The sequence below is a fragment of the Mustela erminea genome, chromosome 7 (assembly GCF_009829155.1).
Source record: "Mustela erminea isolate mMusErm1 chromosome 7, mMusErm1.Pri, whole genome shotgun sequence".
NCBI classification, from domain to species: Eukaryota; Metazoa; Chordata; class Mammalia; order Carnivora; family Mustelidae; genus Mustela; species Mustela erminea.
In genome coordinates, this window is record NC_045620.1 from 61241439 (window position 1) to 61265264 (window position 23826).

At 38.1% G+C, this 23826-nt stretch overlaps 1 protein-coding gene across 8 annotated transcripts in view; it reads left to right on the forward strand.

Annotated features, from left to right (window-relative positions):
- Positions 1–23826, forward strand: part of AFF3 (AF4/FMR2 family member 3) — a 516827-nt gene that overhangs the window by 304845 nt on the left and 188156 nt on the right. For all 8 annotated transcript variants that reach the window (XM_032351829.1, XM_032351821.1, XM_032351823.1 and 5 more), the window contains one exon: positions 17879–17915. In XM_032351829.1, the coding sequence (XP_032207720.1) occupies positions 17879–17915 (37 nt within the window). The remainder of the gene's footprint in view (positions 1–17878; positions 17916–23826) is intronic.

Consider the following 23826-nt stretch of genomic DNA (forward strand, 5'->3'; position numbering starts at 1 on the left):
AGATAATGAATGCTGATGGTGAATGGAGATAGATGAATTTTAAATAGGGAGCTTAAGAAAGACCCTACTGTGGAGGTGACACTTGAGCTGAAGGTAGAGAAGGAGTAAGTCATGCAGACTGTGGCCAAAGAATTCTGGCAGTTGGAGGTCAAAGTGCCTGGATGCAGGGGGAACATCAAGAGCAGTGGAGTCAGAGCGAACCAGGCAAGGAACAGTAAGTGACACCACATTGTCCTGGGCCAGTAGGACCATTGAAAGGACTTGGACTTTATGTGAACTGAGAAGCTGTTAAAGAGTTTTGCAAATAACAAATATGTTGCATTTTACCCTTCTTTTGTGTCAACGGGAAGCTGTACATCTTTGCCATATTCATGACATTAACAAGGATGATTCTAGTCATTGAGGGTAGTTGTTATCAGTAGGTATAAGAATTGCTTATTGTATGTCCATCTCAGGTAGATTCCTTCTATTTCTAGCTTTCTGAACATTTTCATGGATTGGTTTATTTTTTTCATTTGTAAAGCTTAAGGTAAAATTTGCAAACAGTATCCTGCAAGTTTTGAAAAATACATATGCTCCTAAGACCATCACACTGAACATAAAGAAGGATTCCATCACCTATGATTAGTTTCCTTGAGTATAGTGGATTGTTCATTTGATACACTTTTGTATTCAATATGCCAATATTTAATTTAGGAATTTTACTCCTGTGTTCATAAGTCACCTTGATCTAGGTATCTTTTTGTGTATGCTAGTTCAGTTTTGACACCAGGAATATAACAGCCTTCTATAATGATTTCTTTAGTGCTTGCTTCGGCAGCATATATACTATAATGATTTCTTTAGCTTTCTACCTTTTTCTGTGTTCTGGGATGCTTTATATGACCTGCCCCTCCTTAAAGACATAGAATAATTCAACCATAAAACATACTGTCCGTAGTTTTCTTATAAGAGTAAGTCTTTAATTGTATTTTCATTTTCTTCTATGCCTATTGGCTTTTTCAAATTTTATACTTCCTCTTGGATTAATTAATCTTTGTTTTTTTTTCCCCCTCTTTGGGATTTTCAAACATCTACATAATACTCTGTTTTTCTAGTAATTGCCTTCAAAATTTTTAATACATTAACCTAGTTAAACTCATTTTTAGCAATACCTATAATTAACTCATATCTATATTCTACCCCAAACTATAAAACAGTTAGTTTTACTTTGATCTCCCTCACCATCATCTGTCTCTCAGTTTGAGATTACAATATTTCAAACTGTCATTATTATAACCATTTTTAGCATTAGTTATTACTAATAATAATTAGTTATTATTTAAATAACTGTTAATATTTGTTAGTTTCTAAATTGGTCATTGTTTCTTGTGTCTCAACTCTTCCTCTTTTTAAGATGTGCTTATTATTTTTGCTAGAGTGTATTTTCAAGCAGGTTTTTAGTCCAGACATGACCTAGAGTCTCTGATAGTCCCTTTTCTACACTTACCTTTAATCCTTCCATATCTCCTCTCTGTTTGTTCACTCCTTTGTTTATTTCATCTAATTATTGCTTTAAGTACTCTCTGTGCCAAGCTTGACTTCTGATTTTATGTCTATGGCCTCTTCTCCATCCTCCAAACTTCATACTTGATTTCTGCTTACTTACTCAACATCTCCACTTGGATACCTAACAAACATCTTAAGCTTGATACATCAAACACTGAGCTTTTAATCCCCTCCACAAGCCTTTTATCCCAGTGTTTCTTAGTAAGTGATTTCTCCATTTTTGCATCTGGCTCAGCCCAAAACCCTCGGAATCAACTGTATTTGTTTTCTAACACACCTGTAACAAAATACACAAAGTGGGCAACTTAAAATAAAAGAAAGTTATTCTTTCATAGTTCTGGAGGCTGGAAGCCTGACTTCAGGGTGTCAGCAGGGCCAGGTTTCCTCTGACGGCTCTGGGGAAGAATCTTTCCTTGCCTCTTCCTAGCTTCTGATGACTTTCATTTCTGCCCCTACATACATAAGGCTTTCCTACCTCTGTGTGGCTCTGTGTCTATAAGGACAGCAGTCATTAAATGTAGGACCCATCCTAATCAAGTGTGACCTTATCTTAGCTTGATTTTACCTGCAAGAACCCTATTTCCACATAAGGTCAAATTCACAGATTCTGAGTGGACATGGGCTTTTGGAGGATGCTGTTCAACTCAGTATACCATCCTTAACTTGTCTTTTGCCCATATCACACATCCAGCCCATCATTAAATCAACTCTACTCTTTCAAAATATATCCCGAATCTAAATGCTTCCCCACCATCACAGCTACCAGCTTGGTCTACACTATCACCTCCTGCATTAATTACTGCAATAGCTCCCCAACTGGTCTTCCTGTTTCCACACTCACTTTACCTGCCATCTATTCCAAGCCATCATCCGATTAGTGTGGACTCTTAGAGTGCTCCAGCCATTCGTCCTAGCCTCTAGCACATAGTCTCTTCTCTAAACAGTAGCCTCAACATTTTTTCAAGTCTTGTTTTTTAATCAATTCAGCCACTCTGTGTCTTTTGATTGGAGAATTTGGTCCATTTACATTTGAAGTAATTTACTGATAGCTATATGCTTATTGTCATTTTGTTAGCTGTTTTCTAGCTGTTTTTGAAGTTCCCTTCTGTTCCTTTCTCCTTCTTTTGCTCTCTTCCTTTGTGGTTTGATGACTTTTTTTTTTTTTTTTAAGATTTTACTTATTTATTTGAGACAGTGAGGGAAAGGATGAGAGGGAGGAAGGTCAGAGGGAGCAGATTCCCCATGGAGCAAGGAGCCTGATGTGGGACTCGATCCCAGGACTCCGGGATCAAGACCCAGGTTAAGGCAGTTGCTTAATCAATTGAGCCACCCAAGCGCCCAAAGACTTTCTTTAACTGTATGCTTATATTCTTTTGCCTTTATCTTTTCTGTATTTACTGTAGGTTTTTGTTTTGTGGTTACCATGAGGCTTACATGTACAAGTTATATCTGTAACAATCTATTTTAAATTGATAACAACTTTGATCCCATTTTAAGCTGAACATTTTACCCTCCTCCTGTCATGTTTTGGTTTTGGGGTCACATTTTACATCTTTTCATCTTGTGTATCCCCTAGTTATTATAATCATAGTTATTTTTTACCACTTGTGTCTTTTAACCATCATTCTACCCTTATAATAATGAATCCACTACCTTTACTAAAGATTGATTTTTCCAGTTGAATTTTAGTTTCACCTGTTTTCTTGTTACTAATTAAGCCACTTCTTTTCAGCTTCATGAAGTCCCTTCATCATTATGTAATGAATTCCTTTAGCTTTTGCTGTCTGGAAAACTTGATCTCCTTCAGTTCTTAGTGAAAATTTTGCAGGGTAGAGTATTCTTGGTTAGATTTTTCCATCAGCACTTTGCATATATCCTGCCACTCCCTTCTAACCTGTGAAGATTGTGCTGAAACTCTTATGGGGGATCCCTTGTACTTAACAAATTATTTTGCTCTAGCTGCTTTTTAAAAAATATATTTTATTTATTTACTTCAGAGAGCAGGAGGGCGGTGAGGGTCAGAGAGAGACGTAGACTCCCTGCTCAATGCAGGACTCAATCCCAGGACTCTAGGATCATGACCTGAGCCAAAGGCAGTCATTTAACCAACCGAGCCACCCAAGAGTCCCTCTCTTGCTGCTTCTAATATTCTCTTTTTTTCTTTAACTTCTGACATTTTAATCATAATGTATCTTGGTGTGGGTCTCTTTGGATTCATCTTTTTTGGAATTCTCTGGGATTCTTGGATCTGGATTCCTATTTCCTTCCCCAAGGTAGGGAAATTTTCAGCCATTATTTCTTCAAATATGATTTCTATCCCTTTCATTCTCTTTTTCTCTTGGGAACCTTACAATGAAAATGTTATTCTGTTGTCCAATATGGCCTTTAAGCTGTCTTCCCTTATTTCATTCTTTTTTTTCTTCTTCCTGCTCTGATTGGTGAGTTCCATTGGCTTGACTTTGGGTAGAATGATCCTTTCTTCGGCTTCATTTATTCTGTTGCTGAACACCTGTGGTGTATTTTTCAGCTCAGTCATTACATTCTTCACCTCTATGACTTCTGTTTGGGACACTCATATATTTTCCATCTCTTCATAGAAATTCTCACTGTGTTCATCCATTCTTCTCACCTGTTCAGTAAAGATTTTTTATTACCATTACTTTGAACTCTTTATCAGGTAAATTACTTACCTCTGTTTCATTAAGGTTTTTTTTTTCCTGAGGTTTTGTTTTCATTTGGAACATATTCCTCTATCTTTTCATTTTGCTTGATTCTCTATGTTGATTTCTATGTAGTAGATATAATAACCACCTCTCCCAGTCTTGAAGGAGTGGCCTTGGATATGAGATGAACCTTTTTATTCAGCCCGTCCCCAAATCTTGTTCATCTCACAAACCTGTGTGCTTGTCCAAGCAATGTACTATATTTTTAACAGCTCCTAATAGTTCAGGATGGGCCAAGACATGTCAGTGTCCCACAGGGTAGAATTTCAGCACCTAGATTCAGGCTGACTAGACAGCAAACCCACAGGCTGCAGGGCTTTTTTGGGTTTTTTTGTTTTGTTTTCTTCTTAACATATAATGAATTATTAGCTCCAGGGGTACAGGTCTGTGAATCGTCAGGCTTACACACTTCACAGCACTCACCATAGCACATACCCTCCCCAGGGTCCAAAGCCCAACCACCCTCTCCCTACTCCCCTTCCCCCAGCAACCCTCAGTTTATTTTGTGAGATTAAGAGTCTCTTATGGCTTGTCTCCCTCCCAATCCCATCTTGTTTCATTTTTCCGTTCCATACCCCCCAAACCTCCTGCCCTGCCTCTCACATTCCTCATATCAGGGAGATCATATGAATATTGTCTTTCTGTGATTGAATTATTTTGCTCAGCATAATACACTCTAGTTTCATCCACATTGTTGCAAATGTCAAGAATTCATTCCTTTTGTTGGCTACATAGTATTCCATTTTATATATATACATACACACACACACAGACACACACACAGACACATACACACACATACATACCATCTCTTCTTTATCCATTCGTCTGTTGGTGGACATCTAGGTGCTTTCCATAGTTTGGCTATTGTGGACATTGCTGCTATAAACATTCAGGTACACATGTCCCTTCGGATCACTACGTTTGTATCTCTAGGGTAAATACCCAGTAGTGCGATTGCTGGGTCGTAGGGTAGCTCTATTTTCAACTTTTTGAGGAACTTCCATGCTGTTTTCCAGAGTAGCTACACCAGCTTGCATTCCTCCTAACAGTGTAGGAGGGTTCCCCCTTCTCTGCATCCTCACCAACATCTGTCATTTCTTGACTTGTGAACTTCAGCCATTCTGACTGGTGTGAGGTGGTATCTCATTGTGGTTTTGATTTGTATTTCCCTGATACCAAGTGATGTGGAGCACTTTTTCATGTGTCTGTTGACCATCTGGATGTCTTCTTTGCAGAAATGTCTGTTCAGGTCTTCTGCCCATTTCTTGATTGGATTATTTGTTCATTGGGTGTTGAGTTTAATAAGTGCTTCCTAGATTTTGGATACTAGCTCTTTATCTGATATGTTGTTTGCAAATATCTTCTTTTGGTTTGGTTTATCTATTTTATCTTTTGGTTTTATTGACTGTTTCCTTTGCTGTGCAAAAGCTTTTGATCTTGATGAAATCCCAATAGTTCATTTTTGCCCTTGCTTCCCTTGCCTTTGGTGATGTTTTGAGGAAGAAGTTGCCGCAGCTGAGGTCGAAGACATTGCTGCCTGTGTTCTTCTCAAGGATTTTGATGGATTCCTTTCTCACATTGAGGTCTTTCATCCATTTGGAGTCTATTTTTGTGTGTGGTGATAAGGTAGTGGTCCAGTTTCATTTTTCTGCATGTGGCTGTCCAATTTTCCCATCACCATTTGTTGAAGAGACTGTCTTCTTTCCATTGGACATTCTTTCCTGCTTTGTCAAAGATTAGTTGACCATAGAATTGAGGGTCTATTTCTGGGCTCTCTATTCTGTTCCATTGATCTATGTGTCTGTTTTTGTGCCAGTACCATACTGTCTTGATGATGACAGCTTTGTAATAGGGCTTGAAGTCTGGAATTGTGATGCCACCAATTTTGGCTTGCTTTTTCAGCATTCCTCTGGCTATTCGAGGTCTTTTCTGGTTACATATAAATATTAGGATTATTTGTTCCATTTCTTTGAAAAAAATGGATGGGATTTTGATAGGGATTGCATTAAATGTGTAGATTGCCTTAGGTAGCATATTTGTTCTTCCAATCCATGGGCATGGAATATTTTTCCATTTCTTTGTGTCTTCCTCAATTTCTTTCATGAATACTTTGTAGTTTTCTAAATACAGACTCTTTGCCGCTTTGGTTAGATTTATTCCTAAGTATCTCGTGGTTTTGGGTGCAGTTGTAAATGGGATTGACTCCTTAATTTCTCTTTCTTCTGTCTTGTTGTTGGTGTAAAGAAATGCAACTGATTTCTGTGCATTGATTTTATGTCCTGACACTTTACTGAATTCTTGTACAAGTTCTAGCAGATTTGGAGTGGAGTCTTTTGGGTTTTCCACACAAAGTATCATATCATCTGCAAAGAGTGATAGTTTGACTTCTTCTTTGCCAAATTGGGTGCCTTTAATTTCTTTTTGTTGTCTAATTGCTGCAGCTCAGACTTTCAGTACTATGTTGAATAGCAGTGGTGATAATGGGCATCCCTGTCATGTTCCTGATCTTAGCGGAAAAGCTCTCAGTTTTTCTCCATTGAGAATGATATTCACTGTGGGTTTTTCATAGATGGTTTTGATGATATTGAGGTATGTATCCTCTATCCCTATGCTCTGAAGAGTTTTGATCAAGAAAGGATGCTGTACCTTGTTAAATGCTTTTTCAGCATCTATTGAGAGTATCATATGGTTCTTGTTCTTTCTCTTATTAATGTATTGTATCACACTGATTGATTTGTGGATGTTGAACGGACCTTGCAGCCCTGGAGTAAATCCCACTTGCTTACAGTAAATAATCATTTTAATGTACTGTTGGATCCTATTGGCTAGTATTTTGGTGAGAATTTTTGCATCTGTGTTCATCAAGGATATTGGTCTGTAATTCTTTTTGATGGGATCTTTGTCTGGTTTTGGGACCAAGGTAATGCTGACCTCATAAAATGAGTTTGGAAGTTTTCCTTCCATTTCTATTTTTTGGAACAGTTTCAGGAGAATAGGAACTAATTCTTCTTTAAATGTTTGGTAGAATTCCCTTGGGAAGCCGTCTGGGCCTGGGCTCTTGTTTTTTGGGAGATTTTTGATGACTGCTTCAATCTCCTTACTGGTTATGGGTCTGTTCAGGTTTTCTATTTCTTCCTGGTTCAGTTTTGGTAGTTTATACGTCTCTAGGAATTCATCTATTTCTTCCAGATTGTCAAATTTGCTGGCGTATAGTTGCTCATAATATGTTCTCATTATTGTTTGTATTTCTTTGTTGTTGGTTGTGATCTCTCCTCTTTCTTTCATGATTTTATTTATTTGGGTCCTTTTTCTTTTCTTTTTGATGAGTCTGGCCAGGGGTTTGTCAATCTTATTAATTCTTTCAAAGAACCAGCTCCTAGTTTTGTTGATTTGGTCTACTGTTTTTTTGGTTTCTATTTCATCTATTTCTGCTCTGACCTTTATTATTTCTCTCCTGCTGGGTTTAGGCTTTCTTTACTGTTCTTTCTCCAGCTCCTTTACATGTAGGGTTAGGTTGTGGATTTGAGACCTTTCTTGTTTCTTGAGAAAGGCCTGTATCACTATATATTTTCCTCTCAGGACTGCCTTTGCTGTGTCCCAAGGTTTTGAACAGTTGTGCTTTCATTATCATTTGTTTCCATGAATTTTTTCAATTCTTCTTTAATTTCCTGGTTGACCCATTCATTCCTTAGTAGGGTGCTCTTTAGCCTCCATGTATTTGGGTTATTTCCAAATTTCCTCTTGTGATTGAGTTCTAGCTTCAAAGCATTGTGGTCTGAAAATATGCAGGGCATGATCCCAGTCTTTTAGGACCAGTTGAGTTGTGATTTGTGACCCAGGATATGATCTATGCTGGAGAATGTTCCATGTGCACTAGAGAAGAATGTGTATTTTTTTGTTGGGGGATGGAATGTTCTGAATGTATCTGTGATGTCCATCTGATCCAATGTGTCCTTTAAGGCCTTTGTTTCTTTGTTGATCTTTTGCTTAAATGATCTGTCCATTTCAGTGAGGGGTGTGTTAAAGTTCCCTACTATTATTGTATTATTTTTGATGTGTTTCTGTGATTTTATTATTAATTGGTTTATATAGTTGGTTGCTCTCATGTTAGGGGCATAGATATTTAAGATCCTGTGGGACCCAGAAACACAAGCCCTTCAGGGCACCAGAACCAGGTGATTGAGGGGCATCCTCTGGGCATCTGCTAAAAACACCAGGCACCAGATCCCCAGAAGGCTCCCCTCCAGGAAACATGGCATTCTGGAGCACAGCTGGGGTGCAAAGATAGCACCTACCCTCTGAGATAGTTCAAAAAGATTAAGTTCAGCTCCTAGATGTGTGTTTAATTAGTAGCCAGCCCCTCAAGGCCACAGCCAGGATGATCAGCTACTAGGCCTCCTTCACAGAAAGACTGGGCTTCTGGGTCTATTGCTTCTTGCTGTGACCTGAGAATAGTAGAAGTTTAAGAACTCTTCTATATTGTTTACAGTCCAGTGGGGCTCACAGGTGTGAGGTCACCCCAGCCAGGTGATACAGATGTGTGTCCCCTGATAGCAGAAGTTAGGGCATCATACGGGTATAAGCTCCTTTGTGGATGACACCTACTGTTACAGTCCCCTGTGACCAGATCACAAGGTCTCTGACCTTTGTAGCCAAGAGACCAAGAGGCATATCTAGGCAGAGCCACAAAAATCAGGGCATCAGACACATACCAGAGCTCCCTTCTGGGCTATACTGGTGCTTTGGAACATGGCAAAGGCAGAGCAAGAAAATGGCACCCACCAGCTGACCCTTGAGAGTGTTCCAGCAGGCTCCTGCTTGTGTGTGTTAAAAGGCACCTGCCCAGGGACGCCTGGGTGGCTCAGTTGGTTGGACGACTGCCTTCGGCTCAGGTCATGATCCCGGAGTCCCGGGATCGAGTCCCGCATAGGGCTCCCAGCTCCATTGGGAGTCTGCTTCTCCCTCTGACCTTCTCCTCGCTCATGCTCTCTCTCACTGTCTCTCTCTCTCAAAAAAATAAATAAAATCTTTAAAAAATAAAAAAATAAAAAAATAAAAAAAAATAAAAAATAAAAAATAAAAAAAAAAAGGCACCTGCCCATAGGTGTGCCTCTTGAGGAATTCTAGGCATAATCTGAGCAGGGACCTGGCCTTGGTGACTCGGAGTACATGAGCCCTTTAAGAGGCATTTCTCAGATCACTACTGTGTTGTGGGTCTTGGAGTTCGAGCCCCACTGGTTTCAAAACTGAATGTTTTGGGAGTTTATCTCCCAAATATAGCCCTAAAATGTTGGAGTGCTCAGTATGGACTTTGAACCCTTTGCTCCTCAAGGAGTTCAGAGTTCACTTCCAGTTTTGGGCTTATGGCGAGATTGTGTCCCAATTTCTCCTACCTGCTTTGATGTAGTTTTCTTCTCATTTGCTGGATGTGTCATCATCAGTCAGGAAGCCTTTAGATTTCTTTAATAGGAAATGTGTAGCTCATTGGACTCATTGTGTCTGTGGGAGTAGATGAGTTCAAGATCTTCCTATGTTACCATCTTTAACCAGAACCTGCATGTCACTCTTCCAATGGCATACTGCCACACAAAATACAAAGCAGAATCCTTTTCATTTTTGTATATAATTTGGCCAAAATAATGACTTCACCCAAAATACAACCAAATACGTATTTTATTTATATAAATATATCCATCCAATTTCTGATGTAATTGAGCACACACCCCAAGGCACACTGGGTTCTGACTTTTCCAAAAAGTTTGCATAAATTTGTTTTGTTGAATGTATATAGTTTAAGTAATAACTTATCTCTATAGTAAAATTGAGACCTTAACTCATTATTGCAAATATATATTTTTCAAGGCAGAAATTAAGTTGTAAGAATCTTATCTTCCATCCAAAAAGGTACATTATCAAATATCAGTTAAGGCACAGAATTTGAAATTTAAATTAAAAACTATATGTTTCTTAGGATTTTTATAGGATTTGTGTGGAGTTATGTCACCCCTAGATCCCTTAGCCTTGCTCAAAAAAGAAAGAGTAAGGGGCGCCTGGGTGGCTCAGTGGGTTAAAGCCTCTGCCTTCGGCTCGGGTCATGATCCCGGGGTCCTGGGATCGAGCCCCGCATCGGGCTCTCTGCTCCACAGGGAGCCTGCTTCCTCCCCTCTCTCCCTCTCTGCCTGCCTCTCTGCCTACTCGTGATTTCTCTCTCTCTGTCAAATAAACAAAATCTTTAAAAAAAAAAAAAAAGAAAGAGTAAGTCGTTCTACAAAGTATAAGAACATCGCATGGTTTTAATAATGCTGTTCTTTCAAAAAGCTTGTAAGTACTATTAATTCTTCTTGTACAGAAGAAATAAGACTGGAGTAGTGTGCTATTTCTGCTATAGCAAATTACCACAAACTTAGTGACTTAAGACAACACAAACATATTGTCTTACAACTCTGGAAGTCAGAAGTCTGAGCTAAAATCAAGGTCTTGTTGGGCTGTGTTCCTCCTGAATGCTCTAGGGAAGAATTTATTTTCTTGTTGCTTTCAGCTTCTACAAGTTCATGGCTCTCATCATCCTGACCTCGGACTTCCTCATCACATCTCCTCTAACTCTCCTTCCTCCCCATCTCTGTTATAAGGGCCTTTGTGATTATATGGGCCTACCTGGATAATCCAGGATAATCTCCCATCGCAGAATTATTAACTGAATCACATCTGCAGATCCCTTTTGCCATGAGCAGCAGTATATTCACAGAGTCCAGGAATTAGGATACAGACACCTTTGGGAGAGCCCTACTCTGCCCACTGCAAAGATTGTTGCTAATTTTCACACACATTATATCTCTTTTAACCTGTATCTCAACTAATCAGTGTTCTGACAATTGGGGACTTGCAGTTTATTCATTAGGTTATTAATGTTTGAGATTATCAGTATTCCTAGTGTATAGGAGTTAGAATTATTTATGGAATTTGAGGGGCAAAATCTCCAAAATGACTAATAAGTAACAAAAGTAGGCCCTCATTAAGATTGAAGGGGCAATTTGACATCACAAGGGAAGTCCTTTTAAGTGGGTGTTCTGAGTTACCAGTACCACGAAATTAATTAGCTAAATGCTTATGAAAATTCTCCCAATTTGTCTCAGTATTAAAAGACATAATGTATAGTAAAATTCATTGATACTGTATTTGGATAATTTTGTTCTGTTCTCTGAAATCTTAATTTGTAGTCACAATTCCTTAGACAAAAACTACCAGACATGTTCACCTCATTCTTTAAATCTCAAAAGTAGGGGCGCCTGGGTGGCTCAGTGGGTTAAGCCGCTGCCTTCGGCTCAGGTCATGATCTCAGGGTCCTGGGATCGAGTCCCGCATCAGGCTCCCTGGGAGCCTGCTTCCTTCTCTCTCTCTCTCTGCCTGCCTCTCAGTGTACTTGTAATTTCTCTCTGTCAAATAAATAAATAAAATCTTTTTTTAAAAAATAAATAAATAAATAAATAAAATCTCAAATGTAATTGAATTTGGTTAAAAAAAAAAAAAAAAAAAAAGACTGTGTGCCATTATCAGGTATTTCAACCAAGAAAAAAAAATTGAATTTGATTTGCCTTATCATTTTTGTAGAAGTCTCATAAGTTTTGAAATGCAAATAAAGGACTCAAAGTTGTAGAACCTTTTCCATCCTCAGAAGGTGTATGTGCAAACCTAACGACATTTCCCAGATATTTCATGTGGCAATGGATGCTGGCTCTGGTGGGAACAAACCTGGTCTGGAACTATTCTTACTGATCAGTGTTTCAAGCATTATACAAGAATTCTAGCATCATTTTAGAAAGGATACCCTATTGCCTCTTTGTACACTAGAAGGAGAAGAAAGGCAACAAGTGTGAAGGAAAGTGCTTTAAAAACAGAAAGTTCCTTTTCTGTCTCCTTCTAGGTGTTCCTAACATGCTTTAAGTTGTAGCACAAAGTATTTGGGCTAAAACTCCATGTTTTAGCCTTACCTTGAAAGAAACATTCAAATTAATTATAAATTACCTTATTTCAGCTCTTTTGAGCTTTATTGAAAAGAATGAGGAGAAAGTGATGGATGGGGTGAAGGGAGACCCCCCCCCCAAGTCAGGAGACTCCTTTTTCTATAGTAACTAGCTTCAGGCATGGGTCTGAAAATAAGAGAAATATATTTCCATTTCTTGCCTTTTATAATTCTAATGCTGGATTGAGAGACAAGCAGGGAGAGAACTGAGTGGAGAAGTCCTCAGATGGTTCCAAAGAGCCATTTTTAAGTAATAAACCTTCACAGTATGAGGATCATCCTTAAGCTACATGGCTTAAGAACTGCTGTATTTTACTGATGTAGATTTTTTTTTTTTACATCTTTAGCTCCCTAAAATCAGAATTTGTTTCCTAGTTGATGGCATCTTAAAATTAATCGGCATTAGTGTTCTTTCATAGCAGCATAGGAGGGAATGTAGCCTCAGACAGTTTTGATGGCAGGTTACACATGACAAAATACAGTCTTTATTATAGTGTTTCATTGAACGGCTTTCTCAGACACCAGAGCGCTTGGTTATTTCTATCTTTAGCCAAATGATATGTGCAAACTTTACTTCCCAGCTAAACATGACATTTAAAGAAGGTTTAAATGTACTAAACAATAGGTGTTGGAAATTCAGGACTTGAAGGTGGAGAAGAATGAATTCCCATCTGTACATATTGTTGCAAGTAAGCTGAAGTGGCAGTGGCTATCCCTTTTGTGCACGTGTCAGAATGACACACACTTGATGAATGACACTGGCAAACCAGAAGCAGTCGATTAACCTTAGCAGTGTCCTGTTATGGGATGACAGGCAACTTTTTTGTTGTTGTTTAATACCTTACGGCTTTTCTGAATTTTCTTTAATGAATAGGTATTACTGCTGTTTGTTTCTTCAAACAGTAAATGCTCCTTAACAAGACAGAGCCCCCCTTGGACCAAGACAATAATCATAGTAGCATTCTTTTTATGATATTTATCCAGTTGCGTGCTTTAAATATGTGTGATTTATATCATGTAATTTGTACCTTAGTAAAGCTTGGGTTTGTCTTTTTTTGTTGAAAAGATAATTTCTGTAGTGGCAGTGTGATACAGTGCAGTGAAAACATAAAGCACTTGTGTCCTTCTGAGATTCAGGAAGGTTTCAGAAAGCAGGTAACCCTTGAGGGTTTTTGTTCTGAGCCTTGAGGAAAGAATGAAGTTTGCCAAGCAGAAAACAGAAAATGGCAGGACATGCATCCCAAGGACAAGGAGAGGTTACAAAGGTTTAAAGTAGCCTTGCAGAGCCGCTGTGACATCCCTTTCAGCCCTGGGTTATAATATTTTGTATACACATCATCTTCACTGCTAACTCACTGGACCCCAGGGCCCTGTAGGCAGAGATTTTGTACCTCACTCTGCAACCCTTAAGGTGCCTGACAGAACCTTGCAGTCCTTGTAGAGTGCTCCCAGAGGGGGCAAAAATAAGAATGTGCAGACGGGGTTAACAACTCCCCAAGCCTCTACTTACAGAAAGCAAGGGTCTTTGAGAGAAAGGAGGGAAGAGACCGAGAGAAAGCCTCTGAGACAGAAACTATAGGCGAATGGGTTCCTGAGTGGCAGGAAATACAAAATGGGAAGGACTTAAGTAAGTGCTTGGGCCCTTTGGGAGGAAGGGGCTTTGTTTCCTTCTGCACTGAACCCAGCCTGAACCTGGCTCAGTGAAAGAGGAAAGGTCTGTACATTCTGTGGCAGCCCCAGGATTTTGCAGCTACCTCGCAGGGCAGGACTCCTTCAAGAAGCTGCAGCCACCAGCCCTGTTGTTGGCCAGCAGAGGCAGAATGAAGACAGGGTCCTGTGGATGTAATCATGAGAGGAGCTTCATAAGGTAACTTATGCTCTCCACCAGCCCTTTGGCTCCATGCTGGCCATATGTCAGTGAGAATAGTAACGGGGTATCATTCATACCCACAGAGTGGCATGATCTAGAAACACTGGGGTTATAGTCAATATTTTCAAGTTAGTAAGCTTGAAATCAGAAGATGTTGGTTGCAAACACAATATTACATATTAAGACAAAGTCTTTGTTTTATTTTGTGTCTCCAGAACTCTCTTTCTCTCCAGAAGGGCAGACTTTTATGGTGATTTTTTTTTTTAACCAATTACTTTAACCATTTTCTGCCCCTCTTCACTGCCTACACAAAATAGAAATAGTAATCACCATTAATTATGCAAATATTTTAGGTAAAATTCAAAGTCTGGCAATCTCTGAAATACATGACCTCTTAGTATGTAATTATAATTCAGGTTATCTGTAGGCTTCTTTTTGGTTCTCTGCTCAAGGGTCTATGGTCTGTAGTCATTGACTGAGCTTTAGGATGCCTAAATGCACCAAGAAATAGAAAGAGCTCTTTCAAAAGTATGAGCAAACAGTCTCACAAAAATTCGTACTTTTTCTTTTAAGAATGAACTTAATGCAAGGCACTTGGCTCAGTCGGTTCAGTGTCTGACTCTTGATTCCAGCTCAGGTCTTGATCTCAGGGTCATGAGTTCAAGCCCTGCATTTGTTTCCACACTGAGCATGGAGCCTACTTCAAAAAAGAGAGAGAGAAAGAGAATGAACTTAATGCTGAAAAGTATCTCAAATGCCATTCTTGTCTATTTGATGGTGAGTGAATGTTTATCTGTCTAGTACAAGACACCGGCAAAATGTCAAAATCTATAGACCTCTCAGAGAAGTCAACTACAGGGGGCTCAAAGTACTTTGCACATATCAAAGCTAACACTAATTTATGTTCAAATGTAATCTCTAAATTAATTAGAAAAGATGGAAGCATACCAGTCCATTTGGAGGACTTAATCATGGATGTCTTTTTAATAACAACTATCCAAAGTAGGCCCAAATCACTTTTTTATGAGAATTATACTTTAGCCCATCATTTTAGGAATAATATTTCATCTTAATACACTGTTTCCAAAATTTGAATCTCAGATTGAGAGTTGAGCTTGTTCCTTTTCTTCATATGAATAGTTCATCATTACTAGCATTAACATTAAAAACATCTGTGTATGACTCAGTCTGTTAACAGAGGGGGGAATCCCTTCCCTCCCCTATTTTCCCACCCAGCCCCTACCTAGCAGTCTGTCTGATTTTATACTGGTCCAGTGGAATTCCTTTTGAAAACCTCATCTAGATTTGAATATGCAACAAGTCATAAAGGACATCTCCTGTCCCACGACAAACATATTCATGAAGCAAAACTCTAGTAAAATACATTAAACTATGTAATAGAAGTTAATTCCATTTCACTGGATTTGTGTCCCATGCACTGAAATTATAAAGCAGTTTCACTGGAATTTATGTGCAGTCCCTTATTCTTTTACATTCCTACCATCTCGATTAATTCATCCTTTTGTAACTGTCCTTTATATTTCACACTAAATGGGAATTTAGCAAGTAAAAAAGGATGTGAATTCCCAAAGCAAAAGTTAGCATTTCACTTTAGTGCAAGTAAAATCAGGTTCAATTGCTATTTACCTAAACAGTAACTAAACTCAAAATACTATGTAATTCTGGCTTTCCACCAGCACTTACCATTGCAGGTAAGTGGAAATCTGTAATAATCTTTTCATCCACCAATGTGAGACTGACAACAGTTGTTCAGTGGATTGTTCAGTGGATTGTCCCTGGTGGGATGGTTGCCAGCCTCATCTGTAGAAAGGTGATGAGAGTAAATGCACATCCAAAGGGAACTGGGTTAGATTAAAAGTCAGTAATATAATACATCCTAAATATGCAAACTAAAACCATAAATCTCATGGAGAAAACATAGAAAGACATGTATGACTTTGGATTTGGCAGTAGATTCTCAGATATAATACCAAAAGCTATAAAAAGAAAAAAAAAGTGGACTTCATTAAAATTAAAAACTTTTGTGCATCAAAGGAGATTATCAATAAAGTAAAAAGATAGCTGACAGAATGGGAGGAAATGTTTGCAAATCATATGTCCAGTAAGAGTCTATGATCCAGAATATGTGAAGAACTCTTTCAACTCAGCAACAAAAAAGACCAACAACCCACTTTAAAATGGGCCAAGTCCTTAAATAGACATTTCTCCAAAGAAGATATACAAGTGCCCAACAAAAACATGAAAACATGCTCATCATCATTGTCATTAGGGAAATATAAATCAAAACCACTGTGAGTAACTGCATATGCTAAGACAGCTATCATAAAATTTCTCCAAGTTAAGGGAATATAACAAGTATTGGTGAGGATCTGGAGAAATTGGAGCCTTCATATATGGCTGGTAAAAATGCAAAATGAGAGGCGCCTGGGTGGCTCAGTGGATTAAGCCACTGCCTTCGGCTCAGGTCATGATCTCAGTGTCCTGGGATCGAGCCCCGCATCGGGCCCTCTGCTCAGCAGGGAGCCTGCTTCCCCTCTCTCTCTGCCTGCCTCTCTGCCTACTTTTGATCTCTCTCTCTGTCAAATAAAATAAATAAAATCTTTTTTAAAAAAAAAGCAAAATGATTCAGTCACTGTGCAGAACAGTTTGGCAATTCCTCAGAAACTTTCATATAGAATTACTATATGACTCCATAATTCCATTCATGGGTATATTTCCAAAATTTGAAAACAGGACACAGGAACACTTGTTTGTTCATAACTGCCCTAGTCATAATGGCCAAAAGGTGGAAACAGCTGATATATCCATTAATGGATGAATGGCTAAACAAATTGATGTATATATACACAATGGACTATTATTTGGCCATAAAGAGGAACGAAGCACTGATACATGCTATTACATGGATGACCCTCAAAACATTATGCTGAGTGAAAGTAGCCAGACACTTTCACAAAAAGTGAAAGTAGCCAGACATGTGACCTTTTGTCATATTTCTATGATTCCCTGAAATATCCAAAACAGATAAATTCATAGAGACAGGATACAGATTTGGTGATTGTCAGGGACTAAGGGAAGTGGGAGAATGAGGAGACACTGCCTAAAGGTTAAGTTTTATTTTGGAATGATGGAAATCTTTGCAACCAAATAGAGGTAGTGGTTATACAACATTAGGAATGTACTAAGTGCAACTGAGTTTTTCACTTTAAATATTTTTGTAAGATTTATTTATGTTTATTTTAAAGAGAGAGCACACAGGGGTGTTAAGGGGCAGAGAGAGAGCACACAGGTGTGGAGAGGGAGGGAGAATCCCAAGCAGACTCCACACTGAGCATGGAGCCTGACACGGGGCTCTATCTCACTATCCTGAGATCATGACCTGAGCCAAAATCTTGGACACTTAACTGGCTGAGCCATGCAGGCATCCCTAAATTGCTTATCTTAAAGTGGTTAATTTTATGTTATGTGAACTTCACCTCAATAAACAAAAAGTCTACAATACAAAAGCAAAGAGACTGTGAACTACATTTCCAGAACTGCTTAGTAAGCACATTGATATAAATGTTTCTCATTACAGTGCCTTGTACAGATCACGATTAGTGAATTACTGAATGACCCGTAGTATGTCTAATATCCAATTTAGATTTTTAAAGTCAAAATAAGAAAATTAATTGATATTTCTTGTTCTTTTAGGACTCTCAGCTTGTTTCCTCCGGACACAATAATCCAAGTAAGAAAGACTTCTCTCTACAGTTTCATTTGTGGATGGTGGAATATAGAGGGGGTGAGAAGGGAAAATGCATGCAATAGACTGTAGGTTGAGAAGAACTTCACTAAGAAGCAAAATCAGGTGGGGAAAAAGAGGGCCATTTGTTCAAGTACTGCCCCAATGGATAAGATTCTGGAGTGCTCCTCTAGCTTTATTCAAAGGAAAGGAGGACCAAAACATAAAATGGTAAATTTCAAAGCAATCCCAGGAGGAAAGAAGGTTTTCCTTTATTACAGTCAGTCTCTGGTATATGTGGAGGGGAAAAAATCTTTAAAGGCAACTAGTGAGTTATCTAAATTGAAAGAAAATGAGTGGGCCAGGAGAACCAATCAGAAGACCTCAAGATAAATGACCTTAGAATCTATGAAGAAATCTTTCCCTCTTCCAGAGATAGACAGGGTGCTTCTAGGAAGCAATTTTCTTACTGAAACCCCTATCTAATAAAACGCATGGGCTTCTTCATCAAAGAGAGGATGTTGTCATTCCACAAAGTAGTGTTTTAATTCTCTTCTTTGGCACTAGTAATTGGTGTTAATATCTCCTTGAACATTAAAAATGCATATGCTACCCCATTCATGTCGTGAAAGCACTCACTCACCAAAACTGGGCATTGTTAGTCTCATGGCCAGCCCCTCAGTTGAGAGCACCCCTTGCCAATTACAAAGCTATGTTTGAACATGAAAATCACTCTGAGCTAGTAAACGTATCTTTGGAAGTGAGACTCACCCACTGAGCATCTGTGAGGCAGAAGGCTTGAGGAGAAAAGACTACCAGACAAATGTGTTAGAAAGCCCCAGACTTTTAATGCACAGCTAGAGAAAGATTAAGGTTGGGGGATGGAGGCGTCATGACACATAGGCAATGTCACTTAATTATCCCACCCTCTTTGGGATTTGCTGAGCACAGGCACTGGTAAAGAGGTAAAAGGCCAAGGGACTTGAAATCTAAGGAAAATGATAAATTCAATGATAAAAAAAGGACTTAAAAGAAATGCCTGATTAAGTCCATGAGATGTGCAGTATCAGCATCACATGCCTTGTAATTGTAACTAAAGAACACACTAGAAACTAGAGCTTACTGAAGAGTTGCTATTACTTTTCTGACTACTTTCCATTTGAAGTTAAACAATTCAGGGTAAAGGGAGAAGATGTACATTCATTGTACTTGCTTGAGCTTAGAAGTTTTGACATAAAGAACAAAGGAAATAGCTGTTGAGTCTGTTCTGTGTCCCAGTGCCTTGACATGTAATTACACTGAATCCTAACCATAGGCACATAAGGTAGGCATTACCATCCCCATTTTGCATGTAATGAAAATGAGATTTTGAGCTTAATAACTAATCTGAGGTCACATGGTGAAACAAAAAATGACTGCCAGGATTTGCATTTTGGAATCTCTAGACCAAAAACAACAGACTGTATCCCATTACTTGACCCCTGGAAGGTTGCTCTGTCATTTCACTGTGAGTTTGAATTCTTGACCAAGAACTGTATACTGTGATTTGTTTATGTATCAGTGGATTTTTATGGCATGTCATAAATCCATGTACTTATACTGCAATGTAGATTATGTAAACTGAATCCATCTTCTATGGAATGATGGGGGCACCTGGCTTGTGTGGTATACTCTCTGGCATTTCATTGTCTATGGAAGTTTGTGATTGGCTTCCTCTTTTCTAGAGATGGGGGATATTTTGTTTTCCTCTTTTCTAGGGATGGGGGATGTTTTGTTTTCAAATAAATTCCCCCCCCCAAAGTCAAGCACATCTATAAAAAGGTAATACTGCTATTTAAAAATCTGAGCTTTTTCTGTAGATTAAAGTGCATTTGAAATTTTAGGAGAGCTGATGCCATCAGCATTTCCAATGCTGTTTCTTGTATTTGGTTTGGAATCATTACAGTTTGGAATATGTTTGGAGTTCTGACTCCAGCAAATATGTAGAAAATAGAAAAAACTGAACTTCAAAGACAACAAACAAAAATATGTATGTGTGGATTGATGGACTGTCACTTTTGGTCAGTGCTTTTCTTTTCTTTTTGAAATTAGAAAAAGTATGTTATGTACATAACTAAGGTAAAAGAGTGCGTAAATTGAACAGAAATTCTTTTCAATCCAAATCCTTAAAAGATAGATGCTGTAGTCAATTTGTTGAATTAACAATTAATTTAATACTATAGAAGTTTATTAAGTTTAAGACACTTAAATATTAAAATAGATGATATATGTCTGTGTTTTTCAAAAGTTCTCAGTGCATCCTGTTCAATAGGAAGACCACGTGTGAGCACTTCTTCCCCTTTCTTCAGGATCCACATTTAAATAACCAAAAGATATAGTAATGGAAAGAAATCCATAATAGCACAGAGAACAAGAAGGGATGCCATTAACAAACCAGAAATTCAATTGAGTTTTTGGAAAACAGAAGCAGAAAGGTTTGATAATCCTGGCAGAGAAAATCATGACCCAGAAAAAGGAAAATAGTGAAACAAATAGGAACAAGCTCTAGTAGTGGTGGGAACTATTTTAGGGAGATCCCAGAGAGACTCCATATTTCTACTCAATCCCAAGAAAGAATACATAGGCATGGATTGTGGGCAATGACAGGAACACCTGGACTATTATTCCCCTGATTACCTCCACACTCATCCTAACTGGTTCTCATAGAGAGCATTCAGTCTAGTTTTTCGGCCCCCACCCCCAAAAAAGAGAAAGTAATATTTACTAAGAAAATGAACAGCTGACTAGAAGTCCTATTTGGGGGCTGATAACTAAGAGAGAAGCAGAGCAGATTCTGAGATGATACCAGACCTTAAAAATAGACATTTATGGGTTATAGAAGAAGAGTCACATTTTCTCAAGAAGGAAATAAAAATACTACACACTTAGAATAAAGTACTTCCTATTTTTGTTGGGGTGTAGAGGAAGGGTCAGGGCTCCCAGCTTACCCTGAGGTCTCTCTTCTCCTGAACCCTAAATGAAGGCTTCCAGTCTCAGTACCCTGTGCCCTTACATACAGAGAGCTCTAAATCAGCCCTTCCCTACAAGGTAGAGGTATGTTAGGAAAAGAGATCAATATACTAATACAGGGAATTCACACCAATTACCGTAATTAATCAACCCATTGTCATTCAAAAATGAGAATATGTAACAGAGCACCAAAGAAAAAGAATGGCCCTGAGGGAAGCAATCTATTAATTCAAAGAACAGAAGAAAAGATTTCAAGTGTCATTACAATCTTCAGAAAAAAATGAAATTTTTTGTATTAACAAAGAGAACAAATTGGCATGAAAAAGAAGTAGTTGCAGAATAAATGAGCACTTGAGAATTTAAAATATAGTCAATAAAATTTTAAAATTTAATAGAAATGAGTAATAGCTGACGTCTGGAATCTAGAAGGTTAAAAACATTTGTTTTCTAGATATTAAGCAAAAGACAGATGGAAAATATGACAAGAAGGTAAGATACTTGGAAAATCAATCAGGATGGAAAGGTCAAAATTCAGCTAATAAGAATACCAGAAAAAGGGGGAAAAACAGTTAAGAATAAAGAATAATAAAAATAGAATTCTAAGGGAAATGAGCAACTCACTATCAAAATCACTCATATACTAAACTTTAAAAAATATGGGCTTCTGGCTGGCTCAGAGAGTGGAACATACAGCTCTTGATCTTAGGTCATGAATTCAAGCCCCACATTGAGTATGAGATTGCTTAAGTAAATATACTTAAAAGAGAAAACCACTCATATACAAGAAAACAAGAGACCATTAACAAGAGTAATGTAAAACAGAGAATTAGACCTACAAGGATTTGGGAGATTGAAATTACCAAACCCATCACTTCTCAGACTTTTGGCTAAGATTAAGTGGAATTACCAAGCCCAAAATATAAAAGAAGAGTGCTTACTTTAATTTCCAGAAATAATAATTAAAAAAAAAAAAGATTGACAATGTGGTAAAGAACAAGAAGATCTGAAGAAGTACTTATCAGAACCTCTAGAAATGAAAAAATAATAATGAGAAATAAGATTTCCTTGGTCAGGTTTAACAGCAGATGATTGGACTTCACTGAAGAAAAAAAATAATGAATTGGGAAATTGGACTTAAGCGATTATCTAGAGTAGAGCTTAGAGAAATGGCAAATACAAAATGGAGGTTAAGAAACATGGGGAATAAAATGAGAAGGTCCAACATACATTTAACTGGAGTTCCAGAAGGAGATAAGGGAACAGAGGAAATATTAAAGGAGAAAGTGGCTGAGAATTTTCCAGAATTGAAAGATACTACCCCACAGACTGAAAGAACTCAATGAGCACTAAGCCAGATAAATAAAATAAAAAAGAGGTCCACACTAGACAATATAGTTAAACTGTAAATTACAAAGATAAAGAAGAATTCCTTCTTTTTTTAATTAAAAAAAAATTTTTTTATAAACATATAATGTATTTTTGTCCCCAGGGGTACAGGTCTATGAATCGCCAGGTTTACACACTTCACAGCACTCACCATAGCACATACCCTCCCCAATGTCCATAACCCCACCCCCGCTCTCCCAGCCCCCCTCTCCCCAGCAACCCTCAGTTTGTTTTGTGAGATTAAGAGTCACTTATGGTTTGTCTCCCTCCCAATCCCATCTTGTTTCATTTATTCTTTTCCTACCCCCCAAACCCCCCACATTGCAAGATAAGGAAGAATTCTTAAAATAACCTTTATTACCTTTAGAGAAGCAACAATTAGATTTCCAGTTCACTTTTCGACAGCAGCAGTGGGACAGTGGGATCCAGCAGACAGCAAATTTATAACTTCACTTGTATATATGTGGAAATTGACAAGCTGATTCTCAAATCTATTTGGTAGAACAAGGGCTAAGAGTAGCTCAGACACTCCTGAAGAACAAGAAGGTTGGGGCCTTACCATACCAGTATTAAAAATAAATACCTATTTTTTAGCTAAGTAATGAAGATAGTAATAGACAAATTGAGCAATGAAATAGAATAGAAGACCCAGGAACAGACCCACAGATGTATGAAAACTGGATTTAATACAGAGCTGATAATGTAGACCAATGGAGAAAGAATGGGCTTTTTCATAAATAGTACCAGAATAATTGGTTATCCATAGGGAGAAAAATGAAATTAACTCCTACCCTATAGCATATACAAAAACCATTCCTCATATTTTTTTAAGATTTATTTAATTTTATTTTTATGGAGAGGAGGGGAAGCAGGAGAGGGAGAGAGAGAATCTCAAGCAGACTCCTCACTGAGCATGGAGCCTAACACAGGGCTTGATCTCACGACCCTGAGATCATGACATGAGCCAAAATCAAGAGTTGGACGCCTAACCAACTGAACACCCAGGAGCCCCTATTCTTTGTATTTTTAAAAGACCTAAATGTTAATAGAAAAAATATACACTTTCAAAAGGTAACATAGAATATCTTTTGATGTATTTTTTTAAATTTATTTTTAATTTATTTTTTATTTATTTTCAGCATAACAGTATTCATTACTTTTGCACCACACCTAGTGTATTTCTTAAACCAAAATAATAAAGGGAAATGCTAATCAATTCAACTACATTAATATTGAGAACTTATAATCATTCAAATATTCCAGAAAAAAATTTTGAGTAAAAAGACTCATACTGGGCACAGTTATTCCCTGGGGTGTGCGCGTGCCTATATAATGTGGCAGAAGACTTGTATCAAGAAAATAAATTTTTTTTTTTTTTTAAGAATTGACAGGGAGTGTCACAAAGAGCAAACACAATATATTTACCCCACTGGCACTCAGAAACGCAAGCACCAGGGGCACCTGGGTGGCTCAGCGGGTTAAATCCCCGCCTTCGGCTCAGGTCATGATCCCAGAGTTCTGG